The 27408-nt window shown below is 38.9% G+C and overlaps 1 protein-coding gene across 4 annotated transcripts in view; it reads left to right on the forward strand.

Moving 5' to 3' along the window:
• The window catches only part of SPIRE1 (spire type actin nucleation factor 1), a 133820-nt gene that overhangs the window by 51300 nt on the left and 55112 nt on the right, over window positions 1-27408 (forward strand). For all 4 annotated transcript variants that reach the window (XM_052786833.1, XM_052786835.1, XM_052786836.1 and 1 more), the window contains exon 3: window positions 8263-8496. In XM_052786833.1, coding sequence (XP_052642793.1) covers window positions 8263-8496 — 234 coding nt within the window. The remainder of the gene's footprint in view (window positions 1-8262; window positions 8497-27408) is intronic.

Here is a 27408-nt window from a genome sequence, read left to right on the forward strand (position 1 = left end):
GGTTACATTTGGGCTTGTTTCTTGGCATCATTGAGTTTAGGCATGAAATCTTGGGATTACAACAATTTGACTGACCAGAGAAGTCTGTTAGGAGTCAGAAGGACATTATTTTTCCAGGAATGGAAGAAGATGGATTTTAGGAAAGCTACAGTTAAACCAGAACAGTTATCATGTTCCCAGCTCTGTGTGAACTTGTTCAGGTGTTCCATCTGTCTCCCTGAAGTTCATCATCTGTGAAACGCTTGAAATGCACACATACCTCTGACAAATATGGTGAAACCAGCCTAACTTTTGTAAAGTCTGTTGAGAGCCGCTGCTGGAAAGCTTATAAGACATACATGCAAATGTAAAACTTTAACTAATCAAGAATTTGTATTTAAAAGAATAGCTTTCATTGTGCAGGTATTTTGTTTGCTCGGCTTTTGTAGTTGTTAATTTGGGGGAAAATAGGTGTGAGAAAGTTCTTGACTCACAGGAGAAGAAATGGTTTATATTGCAGCAGTTGTTTACTCACTTTAATTTTTTGATTAATTAAATGGGGGCCAAGCCTATAGCAGGCAACTGTAGTGGTTTAAATGAAATCTGTGTGGGAAGGCTGAGAAGTTAATGCAAACAGATTTTTTGAGTAGATTAGTTGAACTGTGTAAACATTTTGAATAAAAGTGGCATTGATTTTGCATTGCTTCATGACTACCATAAATTGAACTGAATCAAAGCTACTGGAAGCATTTTATTATCAGCCAAATTTAAACCAGTCACACATGAATTCTTGGGATCAGAGCTACTGAACTAGTTTCCCTCTCCTTTATACCATTTTCCTTGAGCTGGTCACCTCTCTCTCACTACAAAATCTTTTGCTGTAATTAATCTGATACTCTCGTGTAATCTACATAAAGCTTTATTCAAAAGGCTGATACGGCAAACGGCAATTTCTGTGTCTTACACAATTTGACCCCACTGGAGTTTCTGTGGCCTGGTTATGTTTTTGTAGTCAACCAAAGTCTTTGCTCTGTCTGTTGGCTTACTTGGGGAGTTCACCTGATTGCTTTCTTTTTCTATGTAGAACTATATGTAGATGTTTAACTATATTTCATCATTTAAAAAAAAAACAAAACAAACCCAAAAACTTTGTTTGGACCTGACTTTATTTAGTAAAGTCAGGAATACTGAAGGGTTACGTGTGCCGAAAAGAATAATGATTGGTTTGGTTGGATAAGTGTAGTATTAAATGATTCTGATGTAATAATAGTACTTGTTGATTTATCAGATTAATACTGCATTGAAACTTTTCTTTAAAAAAAATACCTCTTATGTTTAAGAAGCATTACTCTGAAGGGTAATAGCAGATTTATGGCTTTGGTGTACATGAGAAGGGAACTAGAATAGAAGTTTGTGACATGATCTGATTTTGTATCTTCAACTTATGATAAACATATTCTCCTTATATTTTGAAATAGCATTTCCATAGTCATTGGGGCTTTCACAAACTTAATTTTGATGTACTTAACTTCAAAGCTGCTAAGATTTTGAATGAAGTTTTTGTGCAAATTGTCTTTATAGACTGTGATAATAAAATATTTCTTAAAAAAATCAAGGTGAGATACTGTGCCTAAAATCCTGAATAGGTAGGATATTTTAAGACAATTTTCAGATAATTTTAAGCGTACAGTAGGGAAATGTAACAACATACCCATTCTGCCTGTTTCAGCAAATACATTCTAACCTTAGAATTCTTGATGTCATCGCCATTTACTTAAATGGGATCAGGATAACATGACCTGTATTTAAAACCATGATATGAATAGAGGTGTATTTAAGAACTTTCAAATTACTTTCACCATCTGGGTTACTTAATTATTGCACCTAATTCTTTTACTAGAGCTTCAGCTATTACTGGAGTCTCCACAGTTAAATCAGGGAATTTAATTTTGTTTCTATCTGAGTATGAACTGTCGCTTCAGTGAAATTCCTTCAGGTTGGATAAATTGCTTAATAACAGAGTAATGATTTGTCTTAATATTGGGGATTATAACATATGAACAAAAACTACAAGAAAAATGAGGGGTTTGTTTCAATGTTTTAATGCAGCAGATAAAATGTAAGTTGAGACTGATACAATGGAATAAATTCTGCTTTCATTTATGCTAATAAATTATAGTTCTCCTTAGATAATATCTACAGTGAAACTTGAACAACCAAAAACATGTTTATAATTATCAGAACCTTTGAATAAATTGGAGAGTTATATTACACTTGAGCCTTAATAAACTTAGAGTAAAATTACTGCTACTTTATTAGAGGCAACTGAGTCCAACAACATTTAAGTGCTTAAATTTTTACATATTCACTTTGGGGGGAACAAAACAAAACTCAAAAAAGCAAGCATCCTCTTTGTATGTTTAGGCTTGTTCTGTGTCTTATATCAGGAGTTCTTCCACTGAATGTCTTTAATGTATACCTGAATAGTAAAAAGAGTTCAGTAGGTAGGTCTGTCTACCCACTTAGTGCATTCAAAGACTCATGGATATAAAATAATTTTGAAAAATATCTCCCCTGAATACAGTAGAGAAATTTTCCTAACTCTGAATGTATCTAAACCAGACTGAATCTTGTTAAAAGGGTGTATTTATTTTCCTTTCATATTTATTTTCTGTTAAATTTGACATACTTTGATTTTTTTTTTTGCTTTGCTTTTATTACTGCTTTGTCTTAAATAGCAAGGCTCATTATATTGCAGAAAGCATTATCTCGTTATTTCAGTAGCAAACCAACATCACCCAGAAGTTAAATAATCCTGTATCTGATGTCTATATTCTTTGGAAATGAGTGATTCATCTGATTGATTGGAAATATTCCAAATCCTTGCTGCTTACCTGGAAGCACTTGGAAGTTTTTTCACTGTTCTCATTTGACAGTCTGTTGCAAGTTGCTCTAATTTAGCGAAGGTCATATTTAAATTTAGCAATGTCCCCAGCTATTAAAACCTGGGTAATGCTAGCCTGTTTCCACTGGGGAATGCTGTGGTAAAAACTACATTAGTATACCTGAGGTATGCAGTCTCTTACAACAACCTATTTAGACATACTCATCCATGAGATGCTCTTCAGAGTTATGTAGGGCATCTAAGGATGAGGTAAATAACCCAAAAGTGTACTTTGGTTTATCCTAACCCCATTATTTGTTCACCCTTCCTAAAAGTGTGTCTTTTTCAGTTCCCGAATTGGGTACTGAAGAAACAACAAATTCCTTTGTTACAAATGGAAATGATAACCAGAGCAATAGCTTGCTCCCTCTGTCATCTAGCTGGAGAGGAACAGTTGGGTTTACATAAAATTTTAACATGCCTGTCTTTTGTACTGTACTACAGAATTTATCACAAAAAAGTGTGCATGTTTGTGTCTTCTCCTAATGCATCATAGAAAATTTAAGACACGTAACTCTTGACTTCAAGGGTGTCTATGGGTATGTTTATGCTGCGTCTTACGATTCCAGAAGCACAGTGTGGAGCTCCTGGCAGGCTAATTTGAAGTCAGCAGTAGGACAGGTTAGTCTTTGCCGATTGACTAAGTGCTGCCTAATACCAGGGGTGGTGGCAGAGTTAGTGGCGGAGAGGAGCTCTGCCCTAAGGAGTGCCGTGGCTAATGCCAGCCCCAGGCTCTTGGCACTCTTACTGTAAGGCAGAGTGATTCTCCTTCGTGAGATGTGTTGGAGGTCTGCTGGTAAGAAATGGGAGCACTTAAACATAATAATTGTAGTATAAATTTGTAATAAAAAATTTATTAGAATTCATGAAAGACAGTGCAAATATTGTTGTGACTGGTTGCCATATCTGAGGTCCCTGTGGGAAAGTTCAAAGTTAGTTGACTCACTTTAGGAGCTGGAGCTTTATGGCATTCTTAATCCCAATTTAGGGATACAAAACCTGAGTGGCTTTTGGAGGAAGGGAGAATTTTAGGGAGGGACAGGCATTTGAGCTGAAAAAAAGCCCTTTGCTGCTGTAAGTACAAGCCTGTCCTTAGGCTTTGTTGCTTTGTTTAAAAATTGAGGCAAGCCTAGGAAGAGGATGAAAGCTCAGACAGTGCCCTATTGTGCATGCGGTGAGTGGGGGGAATGGCATGTAGATTCTGCCTGTTCTCATCTACGCTTCAGCAAGAGTCAGAGACACATATATATGTTGAGGGGAAAAAAGAATTCTTCTCTGGAAAAAAAAAAGATAAGTGAAGTACTCATGGTAATTTCGATCGAGAGTTTTGCAAGTCTCAAACATATTTGGTTCCTATACAAAGGCTGTGTATTTGAAGAGTTGTTGAGAATGTTAAATTGGCAGTGTTCCTTGGAAGAACATAATTTGTGTCATATAAAAGACCTAAAACCCTAACGAACACCCTTCCAAGAGGCATGCCTTCATGTGTTGGAGGAAGGTATACGAAATGGAAAGTTCCATGCAGTGTTTGTGTATGAAAAGAACCTGAATGGTTTGGGGTTTGTTTTTGCTGTGTGTGTAAAAGGAGCATGAGGATATTGTTTTTATATCTTGTTTGAAGTCAAAGTGCTCCAGCAACTTTATCGCAACTTGTTGAAAAAGAGCAGTATTATACGAGTCCAGACTGGTGTAGGAACTGCAAGAATACTCACTTACGGTGAGACAAAATTCCCCTTTCACTAATGATTTAAGCACAGCAGAGTACAAGTTCGGTCTGTGAGAAACGTTAGTGTGTTGGGTTTTTTTTTTTTTTTTGGTCTGAAGCCATGACTTTCAAAAGAACTTGGTGAGAAAGTGTAAAGCATAGTAACGCAGACTTCCTTGTTTATTTTTTTAAGTTATTTAGCCACTGATTGATTTACAAAGATCAGATCCTTCACCAAAATTTAAATCAATCAGGAACAAATGAGTTCTAAAATTCAAGGTGCAGAACTTTTTTTTTTTTTCATCTGAATCGAGCAATATCATTTATCATTAGTGCTGGCACTTATTTCAGTGTCCTGCAGTTGTTTCGGTGTGTCAATGTACAACTCTGGTTTAAAAGAGCCTTGCTAAGTCCCTCCTTACCCTTGTTTTTCCTACTATACCTCCGTTTTCACATATAATTGAAAACTATGCCACTGCTTATCACTTGTCAGGTGCCAGAAGTATTTATTTTGTGTCAAATTAGCAAACAGTACAGTTTAGAACCAGTGACTTCTTTGTAAATAATTTATGCTTTTTTTAAAAAAAAACTTATAGTCCCTGATTATCCAACTCAAAAACCCCACATATTTGTCAATTCATTCATTCAGCTGTGAAAAGCTTTTCCTTTTTTGTTTGTATTTGATTTCTATTACAGGCAAAGTGACAGCACTCATGCCTTTAAGCAGCGATGAGCTGAATGTCTAACCTTGTGTACTATGTTTCTAGTTATATAGACCTAGAAGTTTTATTTGTGTGAAGTTGCATTAGTAGTTTTGTCCATGTGAAGAAGCACTGACGATGCTGTGACTTCTGTTTGATGTTCATATGGCACTTGTGTGGTTTTTACAAGATCCTTGGTAAACCAGTATTACTGAAAGCACTGTTTTCAGTTTTAATGCAAGTCAAAGCAAAGTTCCTCAGTTAAGATGTTCACTGCTTTGTCTTTCAGCAAGAAGAATCTGTGTTACTGACAGACGCTGAATAAATATGGTTTTGGTCACGACTCCTAAATAAGGAGCTGAGAGACTGAAATATAGGTCTGAATTGGTGCTGTTGCAGGCTTTCGTGTTGTGTCAGCTTTGCATGTATTATGAAATCTGTTCATAGTACGTAAAAATGCACAAACCGTATTACTGAACTGCAGAAGCCCCACTGCTGATACATCAAAGAAAGCAGCAGCTGTCATCCAGTTTTAGCCACAGTGCTTTTGAATGCCTTAATCCTCTTCCCAAACAGAAGGAGGCAGAGAGAGCACACTTTCTTTATACCCTCCCCCGCCTTCTATTTTTTTGAAGTGTTTGTGTAGCAAAATCCAGAAGCTGTGTTCAGCAGCCTTCACTGCATGGCACAAGACATTATTTTCTTTGCATCTAATTTGGACATTTCAGTCCTCCTCATGTATGCTATACTCTTTCAAATTTAGTTTTTATTAAAGTTAGAAATTACTCACATTGTGTTTACTCCCAAGTGTTTGAAATATCAAAGCGATTATTCAATTGTACTTCATTTTCATTTAGGTCTACTTCAAATTGGAATTAACTTGGTATTCTTTGTTCCCTTTCAGTGGCTGAAGGGGTGTATGTTGAGATTGTACTCAGAACCTGAGTTACAGGAAACATACATGTCTACTAGTAGAATATATTTTGTTTTGTGAAAATTTTCACATTTTCAGATTTTTTTTTAACAATACAAGTTTTACAAGACAGTTATTACAAAACAGCTTCTCTAAGAAGCAAGCTAGATATGCTGCAAACGTTAACTTTGATCTGTTACAGCTATTTTTAAGGTCTATATGGTGCAGTGTCCTGCCTCCAAAGTAGGTCATGGCAGAAGTCTGGGGAAGCGTATGAGAACTGAGCAAGCATGCAGTGATGCTTCCCTGGTATACTTTGCTGTCTCACTAGCATTTCCCAAGTCAGAAGCTCTTCTTTGAACTAAATAAATTAAGACAATTTTTTCTTCATTAATTTGCCTAATCACTTTTCTTAACTGCATTTTAAGAATATTTTCCAAATACATATGAACACATTTTGAGAGACTAGCATAGGAAAACTATTTATATTGAATCCAGTTATCAAAATTATTTGAAATAAATTATAAAAGGGTGGGCTTTATGTTTGCTTGTTTGTTAGCCACTGTCTTGCACAGTGAATTTGCACTGCAAAGTAATGTCAACAGAGGAGTGAAGTATGCAAGTGTAAAGCTGTCAAGACTACAGCTAGTTCATTAAATTGTCTGTGTAGGTAAACTAATAGGATATCATTTTAAGTCTTTGCTAACCTCCAGCCTCCCAGACCAAAAATACTTTGCTGTGCTGAAATGAGTAAGCTGGTAGAGTCAAATTTCATGTTTTAAGAATCCATTTTTGTTGTCCTATTTACCCAAATAGAATTTCAAAAATCTGCATTTAAAAGTGTGTTGACCAGGATAGTACTGAAAGCCAGATGAGAGAAAATGCCATTTGATGACAAGGTTTGGTATGTTTAGAAATGCTCCTCTTATTAAAGTTGCTCTAGTGCCAACTACTCCTACACTGGAGTCTGCTCATTTGTGTGACATGCTAGCCATCACAACACACAAGGAAGATCAGAGATTACATGCAATAACTCCAGTCCTACTTCCGTTGTCAGACAAGGATCTCCCAGCAGTGACATTACCTTCTTGTGGTATACTCCTGCAAGTCCATTTTCCCTTCCCTCTCCATTAATACCCATTTCCAAACTCCTCAGTTTGAAATGCCATCTCTTTACATCTTTAAAATGCTAGAAGCTTCAATATTACTTGTAAGGAAAATAATTCATGCCAAGAAAGAAAATGTGCATTTAGCATTTTGGGATGTTCATGACTTTCTTTGCTAGCTTACACTGAGTAAGACATCGTCTATCTGCTTTGCTCTTGACAGAGCACAAAAAAGCAGCCTCAAGTTCAATGAAAAATTGAGGTACTACCTCATTACTATGAAATCCAGTTGTTGGTAGTCTCAGTGGAATATGTGTGCCTCCACCGTCTGTGCAACAGACAAAGGAGTTCTTGTGGGCTGATGTCCCAGTGCTCAGTGAGTTAATATTGGGATGTCCACAGCTGTGTCCAGACACCTCTCAGGTCAATGAAGAGATGCAGAAACTGAAGGGCAGTTTCCAAGTGTCATTAATTTGTGGGAGGGGGGAGACAGCTCATGTTAGTTTAGTCTTTCTTTTCATTTCTTCCCACCTGCCCCCCCCCCCCAAAGTCATATGCATGTAATATAGTTTTACAAAGTCTAGAGCAGTGTTATTTTGATGTTTATCATATTAGAAGGAAAAAGGGAAAATAATCTAAAAAGGTCCTGCTTCATTTTAAATTATGAATTTTTATTTAAAACTTTGAAATAAGAAAGCAGTAGGTATGTGGTATGACCTGCTCTTGCATGTTCTGTGCTGCATTACCGAAGTACTACTGTAGGTATTAGAGGATCATTTTTCTGTTTAATTTTGATGTTTATTGCCCTCTCAGTGGCTAAGTTTGTTATACAAACACCAGAAAAGGGTGTTCCTAGACTGACCTATTCATTCATGTAAATGGCATTAATAAATATTTCTTTTTCACTTTTCTAGGTTATTGAATCACTAGGGATTATTATATATAAAGCCCTGGACTATGGTTTGAAGGACAATGAAGAGCGGGAATTAAGTCCTCCACTGGAGCAGCTTATTGACTACATGACTAATACCACAGAAACAGATGGGAGTAGGGATGAAGGATATGATGCTCTGGATGAAGGAGTGGAGGATGACGATGATGACAAAGCGGAAGTTGAGGCCATTCATTCCTATAAAGATGTCATGAAGGTACAGTAATGGGCAGCTTATATGATATTTCACTGTTTTTATCAATGAGAAAATCAACTCTATTTTCTGTGTTATTGTCCAGTGTGATACTGGCTGTATCATTTTCTGATTTCTCTGGTCATTCTGTAAGGCTTGCTTGCAAAAATGACATGCAGTAGTATTTCATGTTTGACAGTAAGCAACAGAAAATCCATGATCAACTCTATCCTTGGATGTGCCATTAATATCACATTCTGATTTCATGTATGCACTGGATAGTCAGCCTTCCAGTGTAATGTCTGTTGAATTACTTTGTGTACACTTGGATACTTCACAGGCTGTTTGAATTAATTCACCTTTTCATTAGTGTGGTGTTAGTTTAATTATTCCTTATCAGTTTCTTCCTTTGCCACCCTCCTCTACTGAAGCAGAGAAGTACTTTTATAGCTTATTTGTATGGAGTGAGTCAGGATACAGTATTTCATTGACAATCATTATGGTTGCGGTTCTTGACCTGAGTTGTGAGATTTGGAAATAGAGCTTATGTATTTTGATTGCAACAGATTCTTTAATGTTATCTGGGCTACCGTGAACAATAATTTAAAAGTATTAACCCTCTATTTTCTATAGAGTAGTCTTCAGTACAAATTTTAGAGCCCAATGAGCTCTTAGTACAGGCAAAAGTATTAATAGGCATGGATTTTGACAAAATTTGTATAATTGGTTTACCTCATAAATAATCTGAGAGTTTAATACAGGTTGGAAAATTGTATGCTACCTTGTACCAGGGGATTGAACCCTGTATATTGCTTCTTCGTAAATGCAAGTCCTATCTAAGGACCAGAAGCTTAGTGTGTCACAGGAATTAAGAGTGTAGTGGTGGAAGCTGAGACTAGAAGAGCGTCCAGATAGCACATCAGGACACATTAGCATGCAGAAACAAGACCCCACTAAAACCTGCCACTTCTGATGAGTTGACAGTAAAGAGGGAAGCTCTTAGGAGACTGGAATGGAAACTTTTGTTTGAGATGCTTTTGTATCCTCCTTGTATCAGAAATAATGCTAAATGCTTAATGCCTTTGTTTTTTCTCCTTCCCTCAGAGATGCAGGGGTCAGAGGGAGCAATGAATGAAATGGCTTTTTGCTCCCCCATGATGGGGAGTGCCTGGCTGGATGAAGTGCTCTCCCCTTCAAGTCCCTGCCACTCCCTCGCTGCAGGCAGGAGCGAAGGTTGCTTTGCTCTCTCTCCTCCCTCTGCCGCTCCCTGTCGCCCAGTCATCTTCCCTAGAAGTGGCCAGTAGCACCCTGCTAAGCCCCCGTGGGAGCTGCTCCAAGCAGCATGGTGTTACATAGAGGATAGATGCAATATATTATCTTTTCCCCCAGTTTGGCAAAAATGCTGTGAATTGGTAGGACAATCAAAGTTGGACCGTTAAGAGGAAGTTTCGCTTAGTGCAGAGGCAAAAGAGACATTTGTATGTGCAGAGCTGAGGGCAGTGTCTTGTAGAAGTGATTACTTTGCAAGTTCTTTACTTGATTTCTGCAAACAAGAAAAGATAAGTTTGGAAAATGTCTCTGAACTCCTTCAGTTACACTGGTACACATCCCTGAAATACAAAAAGGCTAAGAAAATGTTTGGTCAGATTTCACCCAAGATGGCACCTTTCTGGTTCTGCTTTGTTAATACATATCTCTGCTAGTCTGAGGTACCTGCCTATTTATATGTTTTAAAATCAGCGTCTTACATTTTAAATTTTATAATCTTTTTCTACTAATTTTTTATCATTCTGGAAATGTACCACTTTTGTGACTTCACCTTAGTGAACTGAAGTTCAGCTGCCATTTCTACATCATCCTAACTTTTACTCCTCCATCCCTTGGAATTCTCTTTTCTTGCTGTTTTTGCTTTTGCCTAAATTATTTGCTGCAGACTTAACTCTGCAACTCGCCTTTATTCCCTACTCTGTGTCATTACTGCATTGATAGTACTAGAATGGCAGCATTGTTCTGCCGCATTTTTGACAATCAGTGCAGATTTGTAAGATCCTTTTTTCTTGACTTCATACCTTTTCAGGGGTAAGACCATGTTTTGCATGTGGCTTTTTCTCCCCCCACCCCCCCCCACCCCAGTGGTAATCTATGTTGCAGGCTACACCCTTATTTACCCAGCGACTGTTTCACAACAATAATGTGACCATGAGGCTCGATTATTGTGATTCCCTCTCCACGAGACTCAACTGTGAAGATTTCTCCTCTGCAGTTTGTAGTGAATGCTGAAGCAGGTTTGTTCACTGAATTGAGCAACTGCTGTTCTTGCCTACCCTGCATTCTTGAAATTGCAGGCTTGGAAAATGGTAGAGATGGGCTGTGTGTACTTATATTGATTTTCAAGGTTTTTAACTATCTAGTCTCCAGTATGGACGTGATTTTGTCCTTGAAATGTGATTATATGTTTTGTCCTTCCCCAGAAAGTATCATTGTGAGGTCCAAGGCCTGTCTACCACTAAGACTGAATTTTTCACCATTAATCACTAATGTGGGTGAGCCTATTTTGTGATTAAAACACAGAGATAGACAAGATATGTGTCAGGTTTTTCTGTAATGTAAAGTAGGCAAGGTCAGTCCTGAACCCTCTCCTAACCTGGAAAATGCTGAGTAACATGGTGGACACCTTTTCCCAAGAACTGGGAAAAAGGTAAATGCTAAATAGTACTGCCAAGATCATCATTGGCAAAGCTCCTATTTGGAGAAGACACAGACAAGCTTTTGTGCTGCTTCTCGGTATATTTGGCTGATTTGGCTTTTGATTTCCTTGGCAGGACCAACCTGCTGCACGGACTTGATCCACTGTTTTTAAAAATGCATCTGTGAAGGGAGGAGACGTTGGTTGCCAGACGCTTAACTTTTTTGGTCTTTGATGTATTTCGGATATGGCAGCCCTAGTGCAAATGATGGGAGAAATAGAGACAGTAAGGACTGCATGTTTTCAGACAGATGCTTTCCTTGTTTGGGGCTCTCTTCCTTGCCCCCCTGCACAGTACATGCACACCGTGCATCTACGGTACAGAAAATCTGTACATCTTGGGAATGCCAGGTTCCCTGTGCACATACACAAGGACAGAAGTGTACATATACAGTAATTCTGAGGGGTCAGGAACGCAGTGGGTCTACAGCACGTGTATGGCTTGGGGAGCCTTGGGTCAACAGAGGATATAGACAGAGTAGGCCTGGCATGCTGGGCGGTGTTGGGCTTGCTAAGGGTGTGTGAAGCCCTGTCATGTAGCACCTTTATCATGGTGTGTGGCCCTCCCTGATACCAAAACGAGATGATGCAGTTTATCAACCTCTTTCAGGGTATGCTCAAACCCTAATTCCACTGCTAATCTTAACATTATCTAACTCCTTATCCCACAGATCTCTGCAGTCAGATGGTTTAAACCAGCACCACGTTTCATGTTAACCTGGAGGCGCTTTCTAAGCTGTAGTTTATCAATATCTGCTGGCCTGAGCCCCAACCCTAAACCCAATTCCAGTACTATCCTTTATTCTAGGCCAGCACCCTCTTCTAATTCCAGATGTAAATAAAGCCACATTACCCTTTGATAGCAGGTTTTAGTCTGTGCTGGTATTTGCTGGGCTGAACTGCCATCCTAGCCCTAGCTCCGTCATTTCTTCCAGCTTTCAATGTCATCGTAGCCAAATCGCTATTGCCAGTACTAGACTTTACCTTAGCTCCTCTTCAGAGCAGAGGTGTTGTCAGTAGTATCTGCAAGTCGTGACACTAACTTTTGTCACTGCCTCTGCTACCTTTTTCTGCAGGTCTCGTAGAAGATACAGAAGGAGGCAGTGGTCTTCCTGAACCAATATCTTGCTCTTACTTATGTTCACCTTTCATCCTGAAAGTTAACTCAACTTTAACAGGAACCTTATCTGTAGCTGAGCCACACCTTCTCACCTCAGAGACAAATATGGGTGGATGGCCCCCAGTGCTCAGTGGCCTCTGGTCCCAGGCCTTACCTGAGTAATCACTTTTAGGTAGTGCAGTAATAACATTCATTAATTCTGACCAAAAATTAACTGTCGTGCAACTGCTGCTTCACAAAGACGAATTAGTGACCCAGGTCCCATAGTAAACAAAACTTGTACTTAGGAAATCCCCATGCTGACCTTTTAATTTGTATGAAAATTATTTTCAGAGCAGCATATGCAGTATTGTGTTATCTTGCTATAACAAATGTAAACAAGGTTACGGTTTGCAATATTTTTATTAGTACAAGTTCATGTTTGTGCTTTGCTTGTAAGCAAGGAGGAAGAATGAATTACGTTTCTGTCAACCCCCCCCCCCCCCCCCATATTTCAGGTATTTTAATTGTCCTTTCATCATTGGCATGGTCTCTAAACTGAGAAACTTGTAAGTCTAGGTGACTTGTATGTCTTGGTAGTTCAAGTATATGACAGACTTTTTTCAGCTGAAAGGAACTGAAATTTAGTGGTGATACTGATCTGCTTGTGTTTTGTTTTGAGTACTCTGATGGTAGTACAGATCAAGTATCTATGGTATGTGTAGAGTTATAGAGGAAAAGGAGAGTGTGTCCTGTCTCCATGCGATTACAGGCGGCATGAGAAGATCTACATTTAGATCTAAGAATTTTGGAAGCTCCCTCTGAGTGTGAGGACATAGGTTATTATCATAATATGGTATGTCCCCATGTAAGTATAATATGGGAACCTGTCAGAGAGGAACCAGAAAATGCAGTTAAAAACAAGTCTGGGTATTTGTTTATGACAGTTAAAGAGTTTATGTTACTGGAATTCAAAGGCCCCTAATTTTGCCTAGTCCATGAGGTTAAAATTAGTAAGATACAGCTTTCTGTGAGTGTTATTCTGTTTAAGGCTGGGTCAGCTTTAGCATTTTTGTATGAGCTTGCTGAACAGTATTTATGCTTCATTTCAAAACAAGCAGCTTGCAGTGTGCCCTGTAACTCTGTCTGAAGCTGGTGAATATTTTGGAACCTTACTGAGATGGTAACCAATGCCCCAAATGTTGTCAGTACATTTTATATTAAAAAGAAAGGCAACAACATTATGCATTTGTGAAAATCATTATGCTCAATAAAGACAAGCGATCAGCTCTCTTCTCTTGAGTCCTGTTCTTAGTGTACTTAAATGTCACATGCTAGTCTTTATCTTGATATATCTTCTTTTAGAAAAAGGCAATCTATGTCTCCACATGGGTTGGAAGTCCTCATTTCCCTTCACTTTTTTTGTCACAGTACTTGAGTTTGATTTGCTGGCTTGACCAAAAATTAGTCATCATCTACCTGTGGATCTTCAGTTGTCCACACAGATCTGCTGTCTGAGACTGCTTTTGTAATGTCAAGGAACCTCCCGTCCCAACTCTTTAGGTCCCTGAAAGTGCAGCTACCTAATTTTTGTACCTCTTAAGTTCTGAGGGGTAAGTTCTCCTTTGGCTGTTTCTTTTTGCAGTTTAACTCTGTGGGGACTGTAAGCTAGAAAGAAACCAATGATTTTGTGAACACCCCCCTGTATCATGCTGCAGTGATAGGGCACCCTCAGGTGGATGCCCCTTGGGAGTTTGGGCCTCTGAATGTGGACCTTCATGGTGCTGGTCTGAGCAGGTAGTGACTTGTGTTGGCACGCTCCCTGGCTGCCCTTTCTGTGCTGCATTGACAGAAGTGGGACTTCTGAGTTCAGCAGCGAAGTCCCAAGGACCAGTGCTCATCTCCTGTGCTCAGGGGCTTAAAAACATTCCCTTTTGGGCTCTTACCCTCCCAAAGCATACTGACTGAGAATATCTCTACCCAGTGTCTTCAGACAGACACACAGACATGGTGAAGGTTCCAGAAAAAAAATTGCTGAGATTGGGTTAACAAAAAAATGTATAGGTCTTGACTGAATAGGACCCATCCACAGGCATTTTCTTATTCCTTCACCATTCTTTGAGCTAACTTGGAGTTGTCTTAGAAATGCAGTAAACCTGCTATTTTTCTCTTGTCCAAGCAAGCCTTGCACATCATGGTTATTCATTCAAACCATAGTGTATTTCTTCTGTCTGTGCTGTCACCTTGGCTGGGATCCATGTCACCTATATTTAGTCAAAGCATCCCAAAAGGTTTTTTTGTTTGGTTTTGTTCTTTTAACTCCATCAGTTCCTTCGTCTGTTTTGCTGCAAGACCTGTCAAACATTTGTGCAGGCACAACTGAAGGACTGGCAGAGTAAACTGTGCTGCTGGCTGAGTCATGAAAGGAGTCAGCGTTTGAAGCTCCGGTACTGTGCAGGCCCAGGGAGCTGAGCTGAGGGCAGACTGTGCAAAATAAAGCAGGGCTGTCTCTCTGCATGTTTGAGTCTTCGTAATGTATGAGCAGTATCTCCATGTTGTTGGTTTTAAAATAAAATCATTTAACAACAATAATAGGGTTTTGATATGAAGGGCTTTATAAACAGCTGCAGACCAAGTGGATTTATGACAACATAGAACTCTGCAAGTGAAAGATAAGTAGAAGCGGAAGTAATTTTGTACTGTTCACAATGCTTATTTTGAGAGGTTTTGTTTAGAACTGCATTATACCAAATGTACTTGCAAGGATTATACCAAATGTACAAGGAAGTTGTCCCTCATGACTTTGGTCTTTCCACCAAAAAGAAGGGCTTTTTGTTTTTTCTTTGCTTTAGCTATTCTCATACAGAACAGTGGAAACATCCCTTCCAGCAGCGTGGGCTTATATGGATTGGAGTGTCTTATTCCAGGCTGGGAGACAAAACCAAATCACCTTTTCTGCGGTGATTTTTACCTTCCCATTATGGCTCACAGTAACACATCTACACCAGTTAAAAAACCCTGTACCCATAATTCACATAATTATACTGGTATAACCTGTCTAAGGTCTAAAATAGTCTGAGGAATCCAAGGAGTTGTCCAACAAAAACAGGAAACACAGATTGGGTGTTCAGATTATTTTTATGTATGGGGAGGTTAGAATACACCTGAAATTTGTGTGTGGCCTTTATGCATCTAAAAGAAGCAGAGTAGGGCATGGACTTTTTTCCCATCTGTTTTATGCTGCAATTATTATAAATAATTTATACATGGGTAAAAATAAAGTTCCAGTTTTTAGCGGAGGTGGAAGGATTCTTTGGTGGTAATGGTGTCCCGTAGTGCATGAAATGCAGAATTTGTCATGACAGAGCTCCAGTTTTCCCTTTAAAAATACAAATGTCTAAAACGTGCAAAGCAATCTGTTAGAAATAACACATCTGAATACAAGGTTTAATCTGAAGTATCAAAGAACCTGTGTTAGCCTGCGCTGCCTAAAATAGACTCTAGAGACTGAAGTGGATCGATGAGTGTTTACTTTCACAAGGTATGTTTTGTTTGATCAGATTAATCTGAAATTCTAACTAATGACTGGAAATCAGGGTAATGGTCAAGTAACACAGTAATGCTGTAGTGACCCATAACAAAGTAAAAAAAGAGCAGAGCTGCAGTTACAAAAATGACCCATATCTTCTCTGCCTTATGGATTAACTCCAGCACTCAGCTGGGCAATGCAGACAGACTGACCTGTCCAAAGCTGAAGGCATCTGCCTGAGAGTCTGTGTCTTCAACTCGCAACTGCCTCCCCTCACCAGGTGTTAAAACTGCACAGAAGGCCACAATGGATTTTTCAGATTCACCGGCAGCCTGGTAAAGGCAGTAGATCTGCTCAGAAAAATTAGCCAGGACAGCAGCTTATCTTATGTTACGGTTTGGCAAAGGTTCACCTTGTCAGAATCTAGTTTCCACCCATGTAGACTTTGCAGTCTTGGATGTTTGTGGTGTTGCAGTTAGCTTTTTAGCTGGACTGGCTCCTTTCACTGCTTTAAAAACGCAGGCCATTTTTATACAGATTCACGTGACATCTTCTGTCATGTCTGTAAGGCACAACTGTTCTTTGATTTCCGTGTAATGCTAACATCCCATAGGGAATATCCCATGTACCTTGTCAGTACTGCTTGTATTATTTACATTATATGTTTGATATTTGTTTTAGTAGACAAGTAAATTAACGGTGACACACAAAATTGCTGTACAATTTTCTCTCTCATATAACGTTATGCATTGAAGGTTCCCAGTAGCTGCCGTCACAAACCATATTCAGAACAGTAGATTAACTTGTTTCTGCAGTTTTAAAGTTGTGTGTACACAGCTCTTGTTTGAAACAGGCGCTATAGGTGTTCTTGTAGCTGTAATGCTCTACAGGCACGAGAGAAGCAGGATTTATGGGGTGGGGGAGAACTTCTTAATTAGGCCAACTGATTTAGCTGGGGGAAAATACGTTAGCCCTTCCAGGCTGAAACAAAAGCTCCAATGGCAGAGTCTCCAAGTGCTTGTCCGCTATCAATTTTGGAGTCTCTAACTTCTGTGAGGTGTTAGAGCCTCACAATCTACCACCCCTTTCAGGAGAGACGACAAGAGGAAAAGTGGCTGTGGAAGCTTTGCCTTTTCTAGTTCTTGCCACGACACAAATGACTAGATTTAAGGACACTCGGAAGTTTTTCTTGCTGATAGCAGTTGTGTAAAAAACTCTGGGTATTTCAGTTGTCAATATTGCTAGTTCAGAGTCACTTTAAGGGTGGTATAATTGCATTGCCAAAGAAAATGGAAGCAGCATAGGTGCTTATGCCTCCTTGTAGAGGCATATTGTACTGTAACAGCAACATGGGAAAAGTAAAGAAACAGAGTGAGGGCCCTTTAATTAAGCCACTGTGATCTTCTTGCTTTTGAATTATTCAAGAGGGAGCCTTGGGCTTGAGGCAAAGTTTCTTTTGGTGCATTTATTTCAGTGCCGGTAACACTATTAAAAGAAATGAAACATTTGGAGGAAAGTTGTTTGAATTTACTTTGAAGTACCACTAATTTTCAAAAATAGTAATCTATTTTTTAAATATGCTCTTGATTACTGTGTTCCCATGATGCCATTTTCTGCTCCGCTTTGCTTAGTGTACTGTTGCATGCTGTATTTTAGAAAAATATTTAAGCGAGATAAGGCCATTTGATACAAAAAATAAACAGTGTACATTAGATTGTGCTGTCCCCTGAAGATCTGAATCTAGAAGTCAGAATATCGTATTTATCCCAAAGATTGGTCTGAAGACAGGGAATGTTTTGCATTTCTTAGTAAAAGGATTTTTACAGTAGGTTTTTGTTTAAAACATGTAGTTGCAACATCCTTAAATAGTATTGTAACTGAAGTAGTCTTAAGGGGTAGCTTTCAAAGGACTATTGTCTGCAGGATGCATGGCCCTGAGTGTATTTTAAATGATTGATTTGTAAATATTTTTAATTAAATAACACAATGGGAAAAGCAGTATTCTTCTGGGTGATGGTTTCAGTGCATTTCTCGGGTGGTTTTAGCTTTGCCAACTGCATCACTTTGGGCCATACTATCACAAAGCTTGTGCATCTGTGCAGATGAGTCTTGTATGCATACTTGTGGAGAATTATTTGAACATTTCATTCTAGCAGCCTTCCTAATAACTCGCACTAACTTGTGCAACTGAACAAAATGGACCCAAGAGATAAACTCCTTGAATCTACTAAGTTTAGCAGAGCATTTTTTGAAGGGAAGGTGTAGGCTAGTCTGGATGCTATAGGAAGACAGCAGGCACGGGAATTCAGGGGTTTTGTGTGGGAAGGCAAAGCAAACTGGCAGAGCTGAGTAGCAACCATGGCTACTCATTGTTAGGAGACCCAAACTAAATCATATAAAGAAGAAGATTTAGCTGAGGGATCAGCAAGGGCAGGAGCTAAGGGATCATGCTCAAGGAAGCCAGCTGCACGCAGGGGCAATGCTTCATATGCTGCTCTGAGTTTGCTTTGTGTAAAGCCTGTAAAGAAGGCACTAGGAAGACTTTTTTTGGAAGCCTGGTGGGATGGAAAACAGAGGAGGTTTTTTGCCTTTGCCCTGAAGAGAGAACAAACCCCTTTGTTTTATTGTTATTTATGTATTTGCATCTCTGAGAAAGAGGCTAGAAACTTGATTTTAAACACTAGAAAAAACAGGCATTTGTTTTACTGTTATTGACTTCATGATGGCAAGGAAGACCAAGATACTTTGGGTGATTTAAGCCAAAGGAGAGTTCTATGGTTTTTTGCCTGGCTTTCTCTTAGGACAAAGCAAGCTTGGAGTTGGGACAAGAAGGTCCTAATGAGCAATTGTATTTGTTTTTCCTTTTTGGCATGCCAAGATTTCTTGATGTGAGCACTAAGACCAACACTTGCTTTAGATGAGCAAATTCTCTTGAAGCCAAATCTCTTTATGAACTGGTCTCTTCTAACCAATTCATGTTGACCAGTCCACTATATCATACTGTGTGTAACAAGCCCTCATATATGTATTTTATGCAGTCAAACACACTCACACAGGTAGATGTAAAATATCACTGTCCTCAATCCACTTTTTCAAATGGAAAGATTATAAGGTGATGTTTGAAAACATGATGGCTTTGGGGGAAGAAAATGAGCTGTAGGGCTTGGTTTTTAAAAAAACTTTGACTTCTGTGGTAGCATGTAATATTAACAAACAAATGAAAAAACTGAAGTTCAGGAGAGTATTAGTCAGCATGATTTATTAAGTCTTTTCATGTCTGGACAGAGGAATCGTGTCACAGTAGAAATATTTTTAATGGCTCAGAGGTCAAAAAAAATAGAAAATACATTTTCCAGGCAACACACAAGTTTGGAAATAAAAATATTCAGTAAGTTAATTTTGCCCTTGTGTTTGCATTTAATTTCTTATAAACCTATACAGAAAGTGAAGGTATTCCTGTACCTTAGCTTGATCAAAAAAGCTGGGGACAGTTTGTGTAAATCCCTTTAATGTAATTTTAAAGCAGCTTTGAACATGACAAGTGTTTAAGTGAATTATGTTGATAGACAGGTTTCATTAATTAAAGTGATGTCATTTGGTGTCTTAAACAGTTGTCCTGATTTTTCATTCTGGGTAGTGTAATTGGAGGTCAACACGTGGTCCGCTTTACTTTTAAAACGAGCACAGTGGTTACTTTCAAAGGCTGATGTCAGTCCTTTTTGCATTTGAGTGTATTAGTGAGCAAAGGAGGGGCATTTATTGCAATTTCTTGTCCTGGTAATGGTGCTTACTGCCTTCGGAGCCAAGGCGCTTTGCTGGGGACTTTCCAGTGACGAGTCTGGCTGCCAGAGGCACTTGGCCTCATGGTGTCACCTTCAGCAGAAGTGCTGAAATCTGTCCTTCCGGGAAACCTTTGAAAAAAACCAAACTGCAAAATAGTTGCAAAAAGCGTACCTCTGAACACTACAGGTTGTTTTTTCTTTCCTACCTGGGCCTGCTTTTTGTCAGGAGTGGCTGAAGAAGGAGGGAGGAGAGGGGATGTGCCCGCTCCTTCCAGCTCCTCTCCCAGTGGCCAGGGGATGCATGGCACCCGTCTGCCCTCGGCCTGGCTCTAGGGTCAAGCAACCAGGAAAAACAGGATGGGTGTCTCGGTCACATCCAGGACATTTTCCATCATAGAGATGAAACTCGAGAGGTTTGTAATCTCCTACCGGTATTATTTCTGCCTGGGTGCGCAGCAGCAAACTGGTGAGGTGAGATAACTGGCAAGATAACTAGGCCACCTCCCCACTAGCCTCTATTGTCTTACATGCCTACCACAATAAAATAATTAATAATTTTCTTTACCACTCTGACAGATAAAGATAACCTCTCCTTGAGGTTAATTTGGCAGCTATCTAGGCCTTTTAATGAAGATGCTGCAAGCAGAGTGGTTTCTTGGCAGTTCCCAGCTGGTGTCACGCAGAGTTTGAGGGAACTGAGCCCCCCTCGCCTTCCCCGCCTCCCCCAGCTCTCGCTTGACATCATCTTTCTCATGGGACCCTGATGTATACTTCAGGATACTGGCAACAAGTCCTTTAGAAACACTTAGTTTGGGGCTTTTTGACAAGAGAGTGGTATTTTCAGCTGTCTAAAGCTGTAAGCTTTAACACTTATCGGTTTTATACCAGGCTCTCTGTAGATGTGATGGTACATCCTAAATTCAGTTCAGAGCTGTCAACAAACTCCAGCTGAGGCACTTTGCTGGTGTCTTAGGTTTGTCCCTTTATCCATTGCTATCAAGTTCTTCTATATGAAGTTGATGTTAAACTGGCTTTCATCTTGCTGAAGGTAGCAGTGTTTGAAATAGATTTATGTATTTGCATTTCTAGTTACCTGTACTTTGCTCTTTAAGTCTTGTTTATTTTTAAAATAACTGCCCTGAGTTTTGGCCCTCTAAAGTGGCTTTATCATGAAAAATGTCAGTACAGAAAAGAATTACCCAAGAGTAACAATTGGTCACTGACTACATGCAGGAGAGCACTCTACCACGATCACCCCTTTGATAACCTTACTCTCCATGGACTGAGGTCACTACAGTATTAATTACCTTCTAGAGATTTAATTCCTTTTATATTTCTGCTTTGGAAGGCATTGGTAAAGGTATCATGAAAAAGCATCTATTTCAACGGACATGTAGTAGATGCCTCTGCAAGTGCCAGGGGTTTTAAAGGTAGCTTTGAAGTTGAAGAACTGAGCTGGGAGTTCCTGCCTGACTTGCAGAGATATATCTTTCGTGATATGTAACTGAGAACAGGTAAATAATTACCTATGGTGCAGGTCCTTAGAATACTTGGCACGAAATAGTTTAATTATTTTAAGAGGTGTGTTTGAAAACAAAGCGCTCATGCAGCAGTTGACTGAAGAACTAGGAAAGTGATTTGCCTCCTTCCATTTTCTCTTTTTCCCTTCAGATAATAAGATTTTGATGAAGAGGAGGCTGGTAGCTGGGTTGTGGTGTGTGTTTTTTTATTGCTGTTTTTTCTTGTTGTTTTTTTTTTTTCCTTAACTATTCTCTGTCAAGGACAAAACCCTTTTACTGCGGAACATGCTTGTTTCTACAAGGCTGCTTCTTAGTTAGTTAAGAATGGTAAGACTTATCTGATGTGGTTGAAATAACCTGAAGTGCAAAATTATGTTAATTAAAAGCAAGGTAATGAGAGCTGGGAAGACTCTTCACATACTTTAAACTATGTATTTCTTTTCCAATGCTTTTTTTTTTGAGTGTGCAGAGAAATTTATTGCAAACAGAATGCTCAGCATTTGAAAGCACAAGTAGCTCTTTTTGAAAATATAACAAACTTTGCTTGTTTTTGCAATCAGAGACTGGCCGAGTTGCATGGCTTTGCCTCCTTCTACAAGTGGCACATTTTGAAATAAGCAACCTAACTGTTAGAAAGAACAGCAAAACCCTAGGAAAGAAGAAGAAATGTTTCTGAATTTAGTTTATTAGCGAGAGACGATCTCTCTTGCTCTGTATCTTTGGGTTCTCATCTTGCGTTGAGGTCCGTGTTGTTCATCCTTTTTAGAAGAAAGGACTCATTCCTATTCCCTCCAAGGAGTCATGATGTTAAAATAAAACTAATATATTTTAAGATTGGAGCAAGAGGTCAGCCTTTAGATTGTACTAGAATCCTCACAATTTCTTAATTAGGAATAATGAAGATTACATTTCATATATATTCCTACGAGTTCAGGACCTAAGATTTCAGGAAAACCACCGATTACTACAGATGCATCATAATTCACTACAGTTGTCCATTCTAAATTTTCATATGGAGACTGAAATCTTTTTAGCAGATAGGAGTGCAAATGGACCAACAAAGCAGGGACATGATAGAAAAATATGCTGTATCATCCTACATGATTTGGTCAGCTATGGCTTTGATCCAGAATTTTTTAATTTTCTTTACTAGAAAAGATTCCTGCCCAGCTCCTCGGTAGGCTTTGCTTCGGCCTCACATCTCGATTCAAAATAGAATTGGTAATTCCTAGTGTCACAAGGGTGAGAGAATACATGCAGCATGGACTGCAAGGCAGCTACTGTGATGGAGCCCCTACAGCACAACTGCAGTCCCCACAGTGTAGACTCAGTGCAGTTTGGGATCTATGAAGTGGTCTTGAATGCTTGACAGAGTGGTGTTTTTACTCCTGTTGCTGCTGTTGGCAAGAAATGTGTGGAGCCAAAGCAAAGCAGTAAAGCTGTCTTTCCCTCAAGTCTCTGAGCAGTCAGGGCAGTATAAACACCATCTGCAGTCCCTACAGGTGGTTAATCCCACCTATATACAGGGCGTATGTCAAAGCCATTGACACTAGATAATTCAATTTCTAGTAATTACCATACTGGAGACAATTTCCAGGAACTGTGTGTGCATGGAGGAAAAGGACAAAAAAAAGCACCACCACTAGAAATAGAGGGAATTGGGGAGAATATAACACCTTTTAAGTTCCGATTTATTGGATATCTGTTCTGCTTGAATGAGCAAAGATATATATTTGAATCAAAATTACAGTATTTTATTTTTAACCAATTAATTTAATCAATAAATTGTGGGTTAAATAATTTTGTTCATACCTTACAGCTGCATATGTTTTAAGTATTAACATTTATGTAACTGATATGCTTGATAAGACAATTGCAATGTAGATTCAATGGCTATAAATTTTAACAAAAAATTTTTAAGCATGCTTGCCTAGAAGAAGGAAGAGGAAGAATTTTTCTGTAGGCCTTTTTCATGCAATCAGAGTTTCAAGACCTGATTTCCCTGACAAAGGTACTACAAATAAGGAGCACGGCATACATGAAGGAATAGAATAGGTTTCCATACACTGAGATCTAATGAAGGCAAAATGAGACTGGTTAGAAGTTGCTGGATTTATTCATTGGGAATGAAGTTTAAAAGCTTGTTATGTTTAGTAATGCAGTTTGTTTGGTTATGCAGCTGGAAATCTGTTTTTTTGGATAGGAATAAAAAGTCATGCTTCAGGACAAAACATGAAAGCAAATTATTATTATGCCTACCGAGAGAAGTTTCAGTGCTTTACATAAAAACAAACAAGCTTCCCCCACACACACATTTTAAAGCTCTATACATGAACTGTAAACTGCTGCCAAGGAAAGTGCATGTTTTTATTTTAGTTGATATATTTTAATTGGATTTTAAGTGGCTCGTGAATAAAACTGCCTTGCATTAATATATTGTCTCTCATCTAGTAAGTGTGCAAACATCTGAACTGTTTAGTAATGAGATTGATGGGCATTATTGAAAAATTGATAGAGAAACAACCTCTCTTCTGCATTATTCTCCCCTTCCTTTTCTAGGTGTGTCAGTGAGATTTGGCTTCTGATTTGAGAGTCATCCCCCACCATTTTCTGTTGGCTTTTGATAAAATTGTTTTATTCCATTTGAAAATTTCACTATTTTCTACTGTTTTTCCAGAGATGCTCGGGTTTTTTTCAAGCAGTACCCTGAGTGTAATGGCTGCTTTATATGCTTGTATGGAGGCTTGGGGAGAGGGGAAGAAGGAAGGGCATCTATCCTGCTCTTATTCTCTGCTGCATATGCCAAGCATTCTGGTACAAAACCAACTCTCCTCTCTTTTCTGCTGAACAGAAGTAGTAGTTCCAGTAAGAAGGTACCTTCCAGCCCTAAGGAGGGCCTGAGAAGCATGGCAGACAACCATACGAAATGACATTAGGGGTGCAACTCTTTGCTATCAGTTGTTCAGGTCTAAGTTATTTAATGATGTAAAGGGTGGTTCCACAGCTTAATGGGCTGTTACTTAAACAACTACGGGTAGCCCTGTGAATATGTACAGCCACTCCCCTCCTCCTTTAATTATCCAATTTTATCATGTTTCCCTATCTATGCCTCTACTCCGTTTCTGAAGCTAGTTTTCTTACCCAGATGCCTCCATCCTGTCCTTCACGCTGCTGCTCCTGCATGAAATGCAGATACGTGAGTGGTACAGATGAGAGCTGCCGAATGTACACAGAGCTGTTGCCATGTTGTGAAGCAGAGAGCTTTAGAAAACGGTTGCTGCTGACAGGCTAACTAGTGGTTTTGCTAAATGTTGCAGGGGTTGACATTTCATGTAAAAAGAATGGGAAAAATATAAATTGTAGGATTTCACCCTTGCTCATGAATAATCCCATTGATGTTCCACTGAATAGTCAAAAGAACGAGAGCTAGCAAATTCAGATTACTGCATATTTATATTATTAATTCCTCCATTATTCTGCTGAGGAACAACAGAGCACAGTTTCTCTGAAACTAAGAGAGAATGCAGAATTGGTTTTCACTTAATTGGCTCTTTTGAAACAAGCCTCTTTGAGAAGCAGGATGTTGTTAGTCCACTGTGTAAAGACAGTGTAACAATGCACCTAACACATATTCCAGAAACAGCTGTATGGGGGGGGGGGTGGTGTTTGAGGGGTAAAAATAGCTTAACAGCTTTCAAGAAGAAATGAGAATTTACACGAACGCAGCTTTGCCAAGAAGTCTGCACTAGCACATAAAATTAGTCAGTCGTTGAAAAATTAATGTCAAAATGTCCAGTGGAAATATTGTCTCACAGAAACATAGGTTCACCTTCGTTTGAAGTCTATTTTGATAGTCAAGGTCTGCATTCTGTACTTAGAAAACTAATAAAGAGTAAGAATAGGGTTCACTGAGCATGGAAAATACAGGATTGGGCTTAAAAATTGAAATGTAGTCAGTAACGTATACTGTAGTTTGCTTTTCATTTCTTGACACCCATGTAAGTTTTAAATGCTTTCAGAAGTGTTCGTAATTGTGTTAAATATTTGTAAGACTTGTTTCCCTAAAGATAGTATCATATAAATGTAACAGAATAAAAATTGTCTTCACCTTTAATTGTTTCTGTCATTGGAAAAGGTTCAAGTTTATGAGACAGTTCAGTGAGGTGTTAGTCTTGCAGTTGCTGTCTGTTGAAATTTTATCAAGATTCTCATCACTGCTTAAATTCAGTCTAATAGTGTAGAAAAGTAGTTAAGACTCTTCAAATAGCTGTGAAGTGTAAGATTTTAAGAAAAAATGAATCACAGTGCTCAGCACCTCAAGGCAATCAGTACCTGGGGGAAACAGTGTCAGGACACATATTTTGTTCAGAACAAAATAGTGGAGGAGAGTCCTTTACTGTGCACCAGTTTCATCCTGAGCATTGCTGAATTGCTCAAGTTCTGCTTTGTATTTCTAAAAACAACTACAGCATATGAAATGGCACTGCAGCATTTCCCAAACACAGTCTACCCACCTGGGTCTTTCAACTTTACTTCCATGCTGACTTAAGTTCTGACTCAGGAGAGCATTTGCAAACATTTGTTAGTCTGTTCCTGGTTGACATTTAAGCACATATATAAATAATTTGCTCAAGGCCTTTAATCGTCAGAGTTTGCAAAACAGGGGGTGGTTAATGATGATGAAGATTGTATGATACAGGCAACTGGACACTTCTCTAAGGATCAAGATCTTATGCAAAGCGCTGTTTTCAGTCCTTGCATCATCTAATTCCCATGTGCAGTTTTGGCTTTAATTTCAGCGGCTACATTTTTTTCTTCTTTTTACAGTCCTGAAAGAGGGAACCAACCAAGGCCATTATTTCATCAAATTGTACCTGTTATTGCTAAATGCAATAGCTTTGCTGCTGCATTTGGGTTTTCATATTAGAAAGGAAAATCAGTAAAGAAAGAATGTATTTGTTAAGCCATTTTATGGGGAGGATCACTTAAACCATTAAATTTTGAACTTGTGTAAGTAGAGAACTATGTAGTTCTCCTCTTGTCCACCTTAAAGCGATGAAAAACATGATCAAAACAACAAATACCAGCACAAGGGGAAAACCTTACCAAGTTGCTGGAGAACACTGAAATAACGAGGTAGATATGCTTGACACCAGCAAACTAGCTATTTGCCTCAGTTACCAGAAAACCTACCTTTTCCTTGAGGTGTTTAAAATTAATTAGGAGCTCACATGTCAAGCAATTGGACATTCGATGGCACTTGCAAATGATCATTTAAAATACCAATTTAAAAAGTTACAAAGCTTCTGCAGGTAGCTCTCCAGGAAGAGCAACTTTCTGGGAATACTTTCTGTACTTTCTGTGAATTTATTTTGTGGATTAATAGCTAACTCTGCTCCCATCCCCTTTGTCTTATCACAGTCTTACTTCGCTAGTATTCCCCTAAAGCCCTTTATCAGAGAGATCAGCTAGTCCTTGGCCCACTGCAGTAACACGTGGCAGAACCAGGGACAAATCTCTGCCTGGAAAGTTTGAGAGAGCAGCTGTGAACTGGTGGGGAGCAGGTAAGCTAGCTCTAGGTGTTGTGAAAGCCACCTCAAAACTTGCACTGTGCCTAAGTACCATGTACTGTGCACAGGGGTGGTCCTAGCAGGCAGAAACATTTATAAGCTCATGTCAAAACACTACTTCTTCCTCTGAACAGTCCATCCCTTAACCTTAGTCTGGATGATAAAGCAAAGCAAAGTGCTCGGTTGAGTTTTGCAAATACACAGGTATTGTATTGATAAGATTTTTCCGGTAAGGCAGATGGCTCCTTGAAGTTCATATTCACAGGGATGAAAGGATATTTTTTTTTTTAATAAAAAAAAAGTCTCGTTTACCTGCATGGAGATAAAATCTTTCAGAAAATAACCTTGACTTGGGAAGGCACCTCAAGCTGAGTTTTATTTTTGAACCTGTTGCAGTACCATACTGCAAAGGATGAGGCAGATACCTAGTACAGTTGCATGTTCAGTGATCTATTGGTTAAAGTAATTTCTTCTTGTTGCTTAAGAAAAAGTACATCTTTTAAGTCTATGTTAATACTCCAAGGCTTTCAAAACACTTAACAAGCCTGGCATTTGCAGGCTGGTAGTATGTTTTGCATAATATCAATAGCTTGTCTTTGTGGCCCATGGGAAAAAGAAATCCTTTTCTTCTTTGTGGTACATTTATACAGGCCCTCTGCCCATGATGATTGCAAGTGGAAACACTTTTTG

The sequence above is a fragment of the Harpia harpyja genome, chromosome 5 (assembly GCF_026419915.1).
Source record: "Harpia harpyja isolate bHarHar1 chromosome 5, bHarHar1 primary haplotype, whole genome shotgun sequence".
Taxonomy (NCBI): domain Eukaryota; kingdom Metazoa; phylum Chordata; class Aves; order Accipitriformes; family Accipitridae; genus Harpia; species Harpia harpyja.